Genomic DNA, 12,169 nt, shown 5'->3' with positions numbered 1-12,169 from the left:
TCTGGGAAAGAAAGCATGCAGTGTCCTTTACATTGATGGACTGTTGGATCTATATCTGGGCAGGAGTTACGAAAATGCACTGCCAATACAAGGCCATGTGATCAACTCGAAGCAACATTGCCAGTGCTTAGTCGGAGAGCAGTATGAAAACACTTGTATTTTGCAAGTATAGTATCTCTCACCAACTTGCCCCGATCTAAGTTCTCCTCTGCATAACCCGGGAAAGTATCAATACGATTCTACCTAAACAAAATTTAGAATTAGTTTGCTTGTTTCCGGCCACAGAGGGTAGTACATACCTACAAAAATATTTGTAATAAGCTTAGTGAGCGTTACATTGACTGGTTAATAATTAGTTTTTTGAACTACTGGCAATTGCAAGCTACCTTAGACATATAAAAATTTCTGCTATGGACCCTTACGTTAGATTGAGTGATGAAATTAAGAAGTTCGCAGAGATAAAGCGAAATCAGCTCACACAGGATAGAGTAATCTGGAGGCCATTAGGAGAGGCATTCATCCAGCATTGGACCTAAATATAGTCTGAGAATGACAATGGGCTCTGCAATAACTTTTCCATGCTTAAATCAGCGTGTGGAAGTGTCAAAACAAGTGCATTAAATGTGAAATGTAGGGCAATGAGTTGTAAACAAAGCACCAGTTCAGCACTGTACGACCAAGTGCTATTGAACATCATATTGCCATGGCACACGACAGAAAAGCGCCTTTATTGCATTCAATTATTTGTTACAACCATACTTTTGTTACACAACAATGGCAACTAACATTTAAAAGACTTTAGATCTACTCTTAAAATGAGGTTACGGCATTAGCAAGGAAGTGAAGTGTTGCTACTGGCTTGGGTAGTCGAATTTGCCAATGTTTATTTTTTTGTTGTAAAGCTCTGCCAACACAGATTCGTGTAGGTCACTGTGACTGATTTTGAAAGGTATTAGTTGAGGGGAGCTATCAAATCCTGCACAAAGCATGGGGAACAAACTTAAGGACCACAGTAAAGCCTTTAGTCATTTTAAGATACTAAAGAAAAATTGGAAAAGCTGATGAAAACATCGAAATTCTATGCAGATGGTACGACTGTTCCGATAAACAGAGTTTACTTCACATATTTTTGAACAGTTGGCTGTATTTTTGGTGGACTGTCTGTGCGCGGCGGCTGCACACCAGCGCGAGCCGTGATGTCACATTCACCATGGCGCATGCGGGATGCACATGTTCTTGTCCTCCTCTTCCCTTTCTCCACCTCTCCTTTACATCTCACTATCCCCCTTCCACAATAGCACTGAGGCGTGCCCCATCATTTAGGGGGCTTTATCCCAGCAAGGAGCGTTGTATGCTGCCGGCACTGTTCGTAGTGGTTCTGGCAACCATAGTGGGAGCTGAGCGGGTTAAGAGGTGCGGGTGACGGCTGGCATTGTTGGCAGGCCCATTTCGGTGCATGAAACCTCACTTCCTCTAGTTCACGCCACTGCCGCCAGACGCAGCAGTTTGTGAAAACTGCATTAAATTCATTATTTTCCTCTAGTTTCTGCCTGAAATGAAGGTTGTGGTTATCAGTTTCGGCACCAAATCTTTCAATGTGGCTGTAAATCATGGCAGCCAAAATTTTTTCAGTATCCGCACTTCAATAATGTTACAAGTCCTGTACGTGAATGCGAGCATTCCACATGCCATGCTTAGGTGGGACGAGCCCACAATAAAATTTGTGGGTTGCCACTTCTATCTGTTTGAAAGGAACATTAAAGTGAAAACACTACATAAGTTAAAATGGATAAATTATTTCTTGAGACCTCCACTGTTAATTTTGCCACAAGTTCATTTTTAAAAAAGCAAACGGAGGCCAAAGCTTCAATTTTGAATTTCGCCCCAAATCTTCAGCACCTGAACGTCGATGTGACATCATACATTTCGGTCTTTTCTTGCATTGTGGCCACATTAGTACAATGAAATTTCCTAAAACTTGCCATGTGAACTGTTGACAACTCTCTCAGAACACAATGCTATTCATTTTTACTAATAAACAATTGAGTAATACATGGCAGACGCTGTCAAAAGCTATGTTGTGGCAAGTTGCCAAAAGACCTCAATGTGGCATCATCACCCCTTACATTTTCGTTCTGTGCTGTTTCCTCGCTTACCAAATGTCTTTTCAGTAGGGATGGGCGAATATTCGGGTGTTTCGAATATTCGAACGAATATTACAGTATTCGAATTCGCTTCGATACGAATTTATATTATTCGAAATGAACGAATATATGTATGTTTAACCGCACATAACCTCCTGTAAAGGTGGTTTCACTGCAGCGTCAGGTTGCTGTACTGTGAAACCACCTTTACAGGAGAAATCTGCACTGCCGCGAAGCCACACTTCAAGTTTAAGTGTACATTTTTATATGGGCTTATATGCGCTAAGTATAGTAATTTTTAAATTGTAACATATTGTACCATTTCTAACCTGCACCCTACTGCTATTAAAATCTTGATACTATTCAAGGTTGCTTCCACTTCATTTCAAACCAAAAAAGTGACATTCGCTCATACCTAGTTCCAATTCTTAAAAATATTGTGCAAGGGTCATGACAAAAACGCTCATTTTTCATAATAATATGCGCTATATACTATTCGAACTATTCGATTCGAAATTATTCGACCAAATCACTATTCGCTTCGGATTCGCTTCGAACCTCAAATTTGCTATTCGCCCATCCCTACTTTTCAGGGCTACAGCAGTGTTACAGGCATCATGAACAAGTACTACGTGATTTGTAGTCTGCAACTTTATTCAAAATATGCATGAGATGGGTATGCACTGAGATGCAATATTCATAGTCAATTATAGCTGGAAATAATTGGAGTCATTTAAGTCATATTTTTCTCAACAAAAACGAAAAGTGCTAAATACACCCAACTTTAAGAAGTCATTTGTGTCCGCAAACTGCCCCAAGTTGCACATACCAACAAAGCATCAAAAACAGTTGAGTAGTGGTGACATTTTATTTTCTTTTTCTGGGAACTGGCCTACAACAACAATAAAGGCCAACTGATATGCACGACAGATCGTTTCTAGTGGTGCTACATCCATTTATAATCTACCGTTTATTGCATGCAGGTGTAAGTAATGTGTGATGAAATGAAGACCGCACATTGAGACATTACATTTCTTATGAATGTGAATGTTTGGGCAAGTAGTATGCATTTTGTTGAAGCACGTCTGGAAGCACAATTTTCTTCACTGAGGAATCCATGTGGTTATTATGCCCATAAACATGGCAAAATTCCAACAGTTATTTTATATTAAAAAAAAAGTTACACAACAGCGATATAGTCTCCAATAAAATTGGTCGTGCTCATTTCTTGAATGCAGCGTTACTACAACCATGACCACATCAACTGCAACAATTTCCTAAAGAAAACATACTCACACAGATAGGTTTTCTTGAAGCCAATATCAGACTACCTTACGTTAATGTTATATATTAAGAGATGAACAAGTATGGTCACGGGAAGACATTCATGTGACCATGTGATTAATGCTGCTGAAGGTTCGGGCTTCCCTTGTGGTAGCTCAGCATGCTTAGGTGTTTCGCTGCCAAGCTCGAGGTCACAGGTTGGACTCCCTCCACAACAGGCACATTTAAATGGGGGCGAAATGGGATAACACCCCGTGTACTTAGACTGAGATGCACGTTAAACGAATCTCAGTTGGTCAAAATTAATTCGGAGTCTCCCACTATGACGAGACTTACAATCATATGGTTTTGGCGCATACAACCCAGAAATTATTTATGCTGAATGTTTAGCAGTGCCTTCCATTCTATTGCCACGTCGTTGTAAAGAACCTTATATGTAAAAAAAGTGGTGCACTGCCTGGGGCACTAAGATTATCACTGTTAAACGGACACTAAAGAGAAACAATGAATCCATTTAGATTGATAAATTGTTGTCTCAGAACTCGAATGTCATTAATTTCACCATCATAGTTGTACTAATAGAGGAGAAAATGAAGGTCAAAGTCATTTTTAAATTTCGTGCCGAAATTGCCTCACGTGACGTCACGGATTGCAAAGTGTCTTTTTCATATTTTGGCAACATTAGCTTAACAAAATTTCTTGAAACTTGGTATTCTAAGTCTATGGCCCACCTCAGAGGACAATGCACTTCATTTTTACTGGTTAGGTACTAGGTAGGACCTAATAGATGCCACCAAAATGTATGACGTCATGACGTTTGTTGCGCGAATTTTAAGGTGGCGTCGCCACTTGCATTTTCTTTTTGTGCGTTTTCTCGCTTGCGAAGAATCTTCTCACGGTGAGAGTAATGATTTTGGAATTGTGAAAGAGTAATTTACTAATATGACAAAAATAGTTTTTCTCTTTAGAGTCCCTTTAATAAGAAATTTCAGTGCTTCTTGCAGTTTTGATTGTTGTGGTACCTCAGCACTGCAATAACTACGCTTAGCGATAATCACTGCATCTCTATATTGCGTACACTTGAGCGTACACATTATATTTGACAACATGAGCGTACACATCATATTTGACAACATGCCTCTTCAGTGGCATGTTGCATGAGCTGCTGAAAGTGTTACTTTCTTCTTTACACCAATGATGAAATGCACCTTTTTTGTGCACTACTGTACATTTAGTTTAGAATTCCCAATTAAAATATTACCAAGACCAGTTGCACTGCTCCAACCAATCACAAGCTAATCGTAAAGCTAGCAGTTAACATTGTTGTAAAGCTAAATGTTTGTTAACATGACAATATTCTAGGTACAATAATAAACTTATCATGCAGAAATCGGTTGTGAGATAAAACTCAAAGCAAGGCTTTGGACAGTAAGCTAGCACATTGAAACCAGAGGTAAATACCAAATCAAGCCAGACTGGGAGATGACATCCATAAATGCACATACATTTACTGAAATCCACTGCAACAGCACAAGGCTTCGAATTGCTGAACTATCCTTACATTCTCGTATTACACAGTATTGTGTCTACAGCTCTAGCTTGGCTTGGTACTTTGACAACTTATTGCAAAGTGTCAGGTCCAAGGCTTTACTTCCGTCCCGCCCGGTGGTCTAGTAGTTATGGCACTCGACTGCTCACCCGAAGGTTGGGGAACCGAATCCCGGCCGCAGCGGCTGCATTTTCGATGGAGGCAAGAATGTTTGAGGCCCATGTACTTAGATTTAGGTGCATGTTAAAGAACCCCAGGTGGTTCAAAATTTCCGGAGACCCCCACTACGGCATCTCTCATAATCATATCGAGGCTTTGGGATGTTAAACCCCAGATACTATTATTATTAGGCTTTACTTCCAGACATGGTGCAAGAGCTTCAAATGTGAAGGCTACACACCAAATTTACATGCAAAATGGAATGAAATGTGAACACATGACAGTTTTGTGGTTCAAATTAGCTTACAGACTAAGAATGAGCCGGTTAATTTATGAAATAAGCAGGTGTGCAAAAATATTGTCATACATTCGTGCGTACCATTAATAGCATTAAAACATAAAAGCTACAGATCAGTCCGAAATCCAATAACTCGAATGCTTGCCACCGGCTTTCCCATATGTGCTCCACGCAACTAAAACACGCTCTACAGTAACTTGAGCTTGGTGCAGTCTGCATAAAATATTCTGAACGAAAATTGTGCAAGATTTGATTAAGGGAGCTTTTCAGAATTTTACAAGGCAACTAAATGCTGTCGCCTTGAGGGAGGAAGACGGCCCTGTAACAACGCACGACATACAGTTGCACAAAGGTTTCTGGAACACAGATTTGCAAGGAACCTGATTCCCACAAAGCCGCTACTGGTGCCTTAACTTCGAACGTCTTAGTTCACATATATCGTGGCATCTACACCCCATAAACATTTGTGGCTGAATGTACATACACTTTCAGCAAGTAATCTACACGTACTAGCCTAATCAAACTTTACAGATTCTACAGAATACCTGGCAGTCGAACAACGCTCAATATACTTATTGTATAGCAAGGGCCATACCAAATGAGGCAACACACGAGGTGAGGATGTCCACACAAACAAATTCTTTTATCTTATTTGTAGCGAGATATCGATGGCGTAGCACAGCATACATCATCCATCACCTGCATCGGCTTCGACATAACATGGAACCAATGCAAGCTTAAGAGTAAAAATATGCAAAGATAAATTTCCCCCAAATGAGAAGAGCCACCGTAGCCCGTGACTAAACCAAAAGAGTGATTACTGAGATAAAAGCATATATGCGGTATCAATACAAACAAAGCAGTAAAAGCAGGCATGTGTATTGTAGTAAATTACGCAGAATTTACGAAGGAAAACAACACACCTATGTCGTGCACACAAGTGACAGCAATGTTCCACCACATGGTTTGTGCCGATATTTTTAGAGGTCATTTTCACGGACAAATGAAAGCAAATCACAACATCCACGGGAAGACAGCACTAACACATGCAGTAAGATGTTTGAACAGACATTTCTGCAGAAAACTGATAAGTACAGTGGTAAAATTATGCCATGTGTGATGCAGTAGTTCGTATTCCAATCCAGAAATAAACAGATTGCATAAACATGTTCAATTTTGCTACAGTACAACCAACTACTGGCAGCTCTAACTTATTAAATACTACTGTAAATAAGGTAATTAGTATGCTAAATATCTGCTATCACTTTTGCCCTCTGCTTAAGCTTCTATCACTCAGCAGAGAGCTAAAACAGTGTGCTATCAATTTAGTACTATGCAGCATATCGCTTATGCTGTCTGTTAAAACTGCTAGAAGTGACAACAAATGCAGAACCATTTTAATGGCATGGAACCGATGCTGAAATATGGGCCCAAACAGCAGAGATAAGATGTTTGCTTTGACATCTTGTTGCCACCACCAGTGGTATAGTTGAATGCACGTACAGCAGACCAATGCTGGCTCTACTCAAAGGACAAGGGAGGAACGAAATGATCCTCAATGTGATTCTCCAGATAGGTGCTGGGCAGTGTAGTCTCGAACAGGCAATTGCACACGGGGCAGGGCTGCTGCTTGTGGATGGCCCTCAAGTGTTGCTCGAGGTCGTATACTTCTTCGGTACACAGGACACAAGTCTCTGTCGCAGGCCTGCAGAGAAAGCAAACAAAATTGAATTTAGGGATCTACAGAAGTGTGTACATTTAGTTTGGTTGGTTCCTGACCTCCGCTGGGAAAAGAGCAAAAACAACAGACATATGACAGTGCTGTTGTATGTTGCTTCTTGTGTCTCATTGTTTGCGCTGCTTTCCCTGCAAAATTTAGAGGCCTGACTTGTATACTCACTCACTCATGGGTTGACAACATTTCTAATTTCTTCTTTATGTCATCCTCCATTCTTATGCCATCTGTAATTAGCTTACATGGGATGTCTTGCTGGATTGCATCATGGTGTGAAGGTCAGTTTCGCCAAAACTGGCTACTCAATACAATATAGTAATAAAACCGAATAATAAAATAAAGGAGACATCACTATATACAACAAATAAAAACAATGACATTACAGCATGTACATAGCAGGAAATGTACAGCCACATACAAGCACATATGGCAGAACCGTATTATGCTTGCACGCATGTGTAGATCCAGGTTTTTTTGTGAGGAAGTGTCAGACAACTTTGAAAACGTGATTGATTATTATGATGATGATTGTACAGACAACAATCTAGGTGAAAAAAAAAAACTGTGTTTTCACTAGCTTACACAAGTAAATGCACCTTGCAGCTTAAATGGAATGAAATGGAACTGTAATCTTGGTTGCAAGGTGGGTCACCAGTAAGCCCTTGCACACTACCTAAAGGCATCAAGCTGCCAGCTCATAAAAACATAATTTGCTACACGACGCCAACTGGCAAAAAAAGAGTGTTCCGCTGTCATGGCTACGACCAGCGCTGGCTCGTAGCCATGACCTCCCAGGTCGCACGCAGCCTCCCAGGTTTACACACACAGAAATACCCAATAAAGTGGACGGGAGAGTGAATGCTGATGTAGCTCAATTGGTAGAGCTTGGGCCACATTATCCGAAGGTTGGATGTTCGATCCCCCACTGATGATAAATTTGCTTTTCCGTCGATTTTAATTAATGTCAAATTATTTAATAATTAAATGGAACTTCGATTATACGTCCCCCGGTCCTGCGACGACCCGCGTTTTATGACAAATTGGCTTGGTCGCGGCAAAACCCCCATAGAAATAATGTATTAAAAACCTCAATTGTACGACGCAATTTTACGCCGGCCCCGCCTCGTACGACGCTTCGCTGGACTGTCCGAGAAAAAAAAAGACCTACGATGATGCGGGCTGGCACGCAAACACACTGCGGCCAGGCGAAAAAAGTCGGGAAACCGAGGAACCGAGTTCGTATCCGAGCTGCCACCACAGGGCCTCTTCAATTTTTCGACACGCGGTCGGCCATAGCTAGCCAGAGCCAACGTTGGCCGGAGCCAGCCAGAGCGCATTCGTTTTGTCGCATTGTACTGCGCACTTCCGTTGTCGCCTTTTTTTTTTTTCTCTCTTCTTTTGGGTGGTTTTGTAGTGACCGTTGTGAGCAGATAACATGGCAGATAATTTCGAGCTCGCTTTCTAGTATGCGATAACTTTCACTAGATTTCGTGTCGTTATACCGGACGTGTTGAACGGCGATTGTTGAGCCAACGTTTGCGGCAGCCGCGGGAACCGGAACTAGCCGCTGTCTAGCTACCAGAGGGCTGGGGCGTTTTAGCTGCTCGCGATTGGTCGAAGCTTGCAAATCGAATAGGCCTACTGCCATGCTGCCATTCAGCCATTCCTTCACGTGTTTGCCTCATTGGTTGGTTGTGCTGCGCCGCAGCTGCTGTGTCCACGTGCAAAATTTTCTGTGTTCGGACATTGGTGTGCGAGGAAGCTTTCGAATTCTTGGTTGCGAGTGCTGCGTCTCGCAATGTCGCGGAACCGAAAACCGCTGACGCTCGGAGAAAAGCTTCACATAATCGAGGAGGCGGAGAAGCGGAACGGAGCAACAAAGGCCAGCATTGCCCGCGACCTGAACATTCCCGAGTCGTCGCTGAAAACGATCCTCGCGAAGAAGGACAGCATCCTACTAATGCAAAGTTCGGCGTGAACAGGAAGGACGCGAAAGATGGCAAATATGCTGCCATGGAGAAGGCCCTCGTTGAGTGGATGCGTCAGGCCCGCAGTTCAGGAATTGCCGTGGATGGCGCAATTTTGAAGGAGAAGGCTGAGACAGTTGCATTGCGCTGCGGCATTGACGACTTTAAAGCCTCCAATGGCTGGTTGGATCGCTTTAAAAAACGCAGCGGAGTTGTGTACAGCCGCTGCTGTGGAGAGAGCGCGTCAGTCAGCTCCGACACTGTAGAAAAGTGGACTGCATTGCTGCCGGAATTGATACGGGAATACAAGCCGTCCGACGTGTTCAACGCGGACGAAACTGGATTATTTTATAATATGCAGCCAGAACAGACATTGGCATTCAAAGGAGAGAGCTGTCACGGGGGTAAGCGAAGCAAAGAGCGTCTTACCGTATTGCTTTGCGCTAATGAAGACGGCTCTGAAAAGCTTCCTGCCCTCGTGATCGGCAAGTTTGAGAAGCCGCGATGCTTCAAGAATTTGAAAAGGCTGCCGTGCCAGTACACGTTCAACCGGAAAGCCTGGATGACGGCTGCTATGTTTTCTACATATCTGCAGCAGCTGGACTCCAAAATGGGGGTTAAGAACAGAAAGATTCTTCTTCTGCTTGACAATGTGCCATGCCATCCATCAGATATGTCGCATTTGAGAAATGTGAAAGTTGCATTTCTGCCCCCCAATTGCACTAGCCAGCTGCAGCCACTTGACGCTGCAGCCACTTGACGGGCATGGAACGCAAGCAGTTGGATAAGAAGCTTTCTGTGCTTGATGCAATGCACTACATTGCTAGTGTATGGGACGCAGTCACGCCAGAAACCATCGCCAACTCCTACAGGCACTGCGGCTTTAATAGAAGTGGTGCTTGTTCTACCAGTGAAGCTGCAGTGCCTGTTGACGACGAACCAGAGTTCGGCAGCCTGGAGCTGCCTGGATCTATCGCGGACTATGTTGGTGCCGACGACGACGTTGCAGTGTGCAGTGAAGTGTCGCTGGATGACATTATCGAAACTGTGCGTCCCGACACTGCGGGAACTTCCGACGTGGAAGAGATGGACGACGCTGCAGAGGCTAGCGCGTCCGTTCCGACTTACGCGGACGTGTTGTGCTACGTCGACCACATTCGGTGGTTTGCTTGCGCACGCGACGAGATCGGCGACTTGCTGCCAGATGTTGCAGCTATCGAAAGAAAGCTGATGCGTCGTGGCTGGGCAAACTCTCAGAAGAAAATCACAGATTTTTTTAAAAGGTGAGAAATAAAGGTTCGTTCACACCTCCGATAAAATGCGTGGTTGTCATTTTTTCAATTTAATCTACGCTCCTCGGAGCAGTGTAGGTTTGTGCCGCGGACTTTCTTAGGCATTATGTACCCGCTGTTGTGGGGCAACAATGACCGTCACTGCCTATATTCTCGGTTTTTTTATTATACGACGCCCGGATTATATGACGATTTTGCGCAGTCCCCTGAAAGTCGTATAATCGAAGTTCCACTGTACAAATAATATCTCCTATATTTTCCTTGGCTTCACTGTCTGTTGTCTTCATTAGGTTGTGTCTAACAAAGAAACGAGCCCTTCATCCACTCCCCTTCTTTCCTTCATTCAATATACAGGCATGTGAAAAACACTTACTCTGTACTGGCTGGCTGTGTTGACTCGCTGTTTGCTTCAGGCATCTCAATTGCCACATATGCACTGTCGAGGTCCACAGCAGCTTCCTCTTCTAGAATATGAAGTCATAAATAAATACGTTACTCAACATAGCATTGTCTCTACAAGGATTAAAGGTAAACATGGTATTGAAATTTGCAATTTGCTAACGATTACTTTCCCATCTACAAGGAAATAGTTAATTCAGTTTTTTTATGGCGCAAAAGAAGCTGAGGCTATGCTGCACCAGATCTACAAGGAAATCAACGTAAGGTGTTATACATATATGCTCTCTGTGAAGTTTCTACGCATGAAAAAGGCTGCCAGTTCTTGACAACCTCAGCTTGTGACATGCGAGTGTCACTTTTTCGCTTACGATGATCTTGCATCATCGTGAGTGTTTTGTCACCTTCTGAATGATTTTTGATGAGCAGAGGTTGTCAAAGCATGTTTTTTTTATTTAGTACATAGATGTACAGTTAAACCTCGATATAAGGAGCTTCAAATAATAAGATTCCCAATATAACAAAGTATTTATCATTTTATTAGTTCATGTCCACAGAACACCATTTTTAATCTTTAAAAGCATGTTCACCTGCAATTTCAATGTAACGAAGTTTCACTGTTGATGCAGAGGAAAACCAGAGGCTTTATAAGTTGAAGCTTCTGCTAGTGCCAGTAGTCATATGGTTGAGTTGCATGCAGTATTTGCAATTACGTTAACTGTATGTAATAACAAACGAAAGAAGAGCGATTTTAAGGGCTAGCTTTTTCTTTGTCAGACACAACCTTAATGAGGACCAACAGACAACCAAGCCAAGGAGATGTTATTACGTGCAGGAGGAAGTTATTTGTAGTAATTATGATATCAATGTGAAGAAATTAAAGTCGATGAAAAGACAACTTGTCACTGGCAGGGACCGAATATGCTACCTTCGAATAATGCGTCTGATGCTCTACCAATTGAGCTATGGTGGCGGTCGTCCTCCCGTCCACTTTATCAGGTACTATACTGAGTATAGCTATAAATGCACAGATACAGTCAACTACCGATTTTTCTGGCACCCGATTTTCTGGACATGCTCGAAAATTCGGACACTTTCGTGGCACCGTCACCAGCCCCCATAGACGTCAATGTATAAGAACGTCCGAAATTTTGGACGCGGAAACTCTTCGACGTCCGGTTTTTCGGACCTTCTGCCAAAATTGCAGGTCTGAAAGGCATTAATTGAAGCCCCCACCTCTGCCGCATCTATCACCTCCTATCATCTCGTAGGTTCAAGCAAGCGCTTTCGCGAGTCTATCTGTTTGCGACAGTAGCACAGTCTGACAGTCAGCTATGCCACAATG

At 42.7% G+C, this 12,169-nt stretch overlaps 1 protein-coding gene across 2 annotated transcripts in view; it reads right to left on the bottom strand.

Moving 5' to 3' along the window:
- Positions 1-2,777: 2,777 nt before the first annotated feature.
- The window catches only part of LOC119394089 (uncharacterized), a 44,323-nt gene continuing 34,931 nt past the window's right edge, over positions 2,778-12,169 (bottom strand). For both annotated transcript variants that reach the window (XM_037661320.2, XM_037661321.2), the window contains exons 13-14: positions 10,802-10,892; positions 2,778-7,139 (exon numbers count right to left, since the gene is read on the bottom strand). In XM_037661320.2, coding sequence (XP_037517248.1) covers positions 6,956-7,139; positions 10,802-10,892 — 275 coding nt within the window. In that variant the 3' untranslated portion in view covers positions 2,778-6,955. The remainder of the gene's footprint in view (positions 7,140-10,801; positions 10,893-12,169) is intronic.

Source organism: Rhipicephalus sanguineus, chromosome 5, assembly GCF_013339695.2.
Source record: "Rhipicephalus sanguineus isolate Rsan-2018 chromosome 5, BIME_Rsan_1.4, whole genome shotgun sequence".
NCBI classification, from domain to species: domain Eukaryota; kingdom Metazoa; phylum Arthropoda; class Arachnida; order Ixodida; family Ixodidae; genus Rhipicephalus; species Rhipicephalus sanguineus.
The sequence above is the reverse complement of the archived record's forward strand: the minus strand, read 5'-3'. Positions and strand labels throughout refer to the sequence as shown.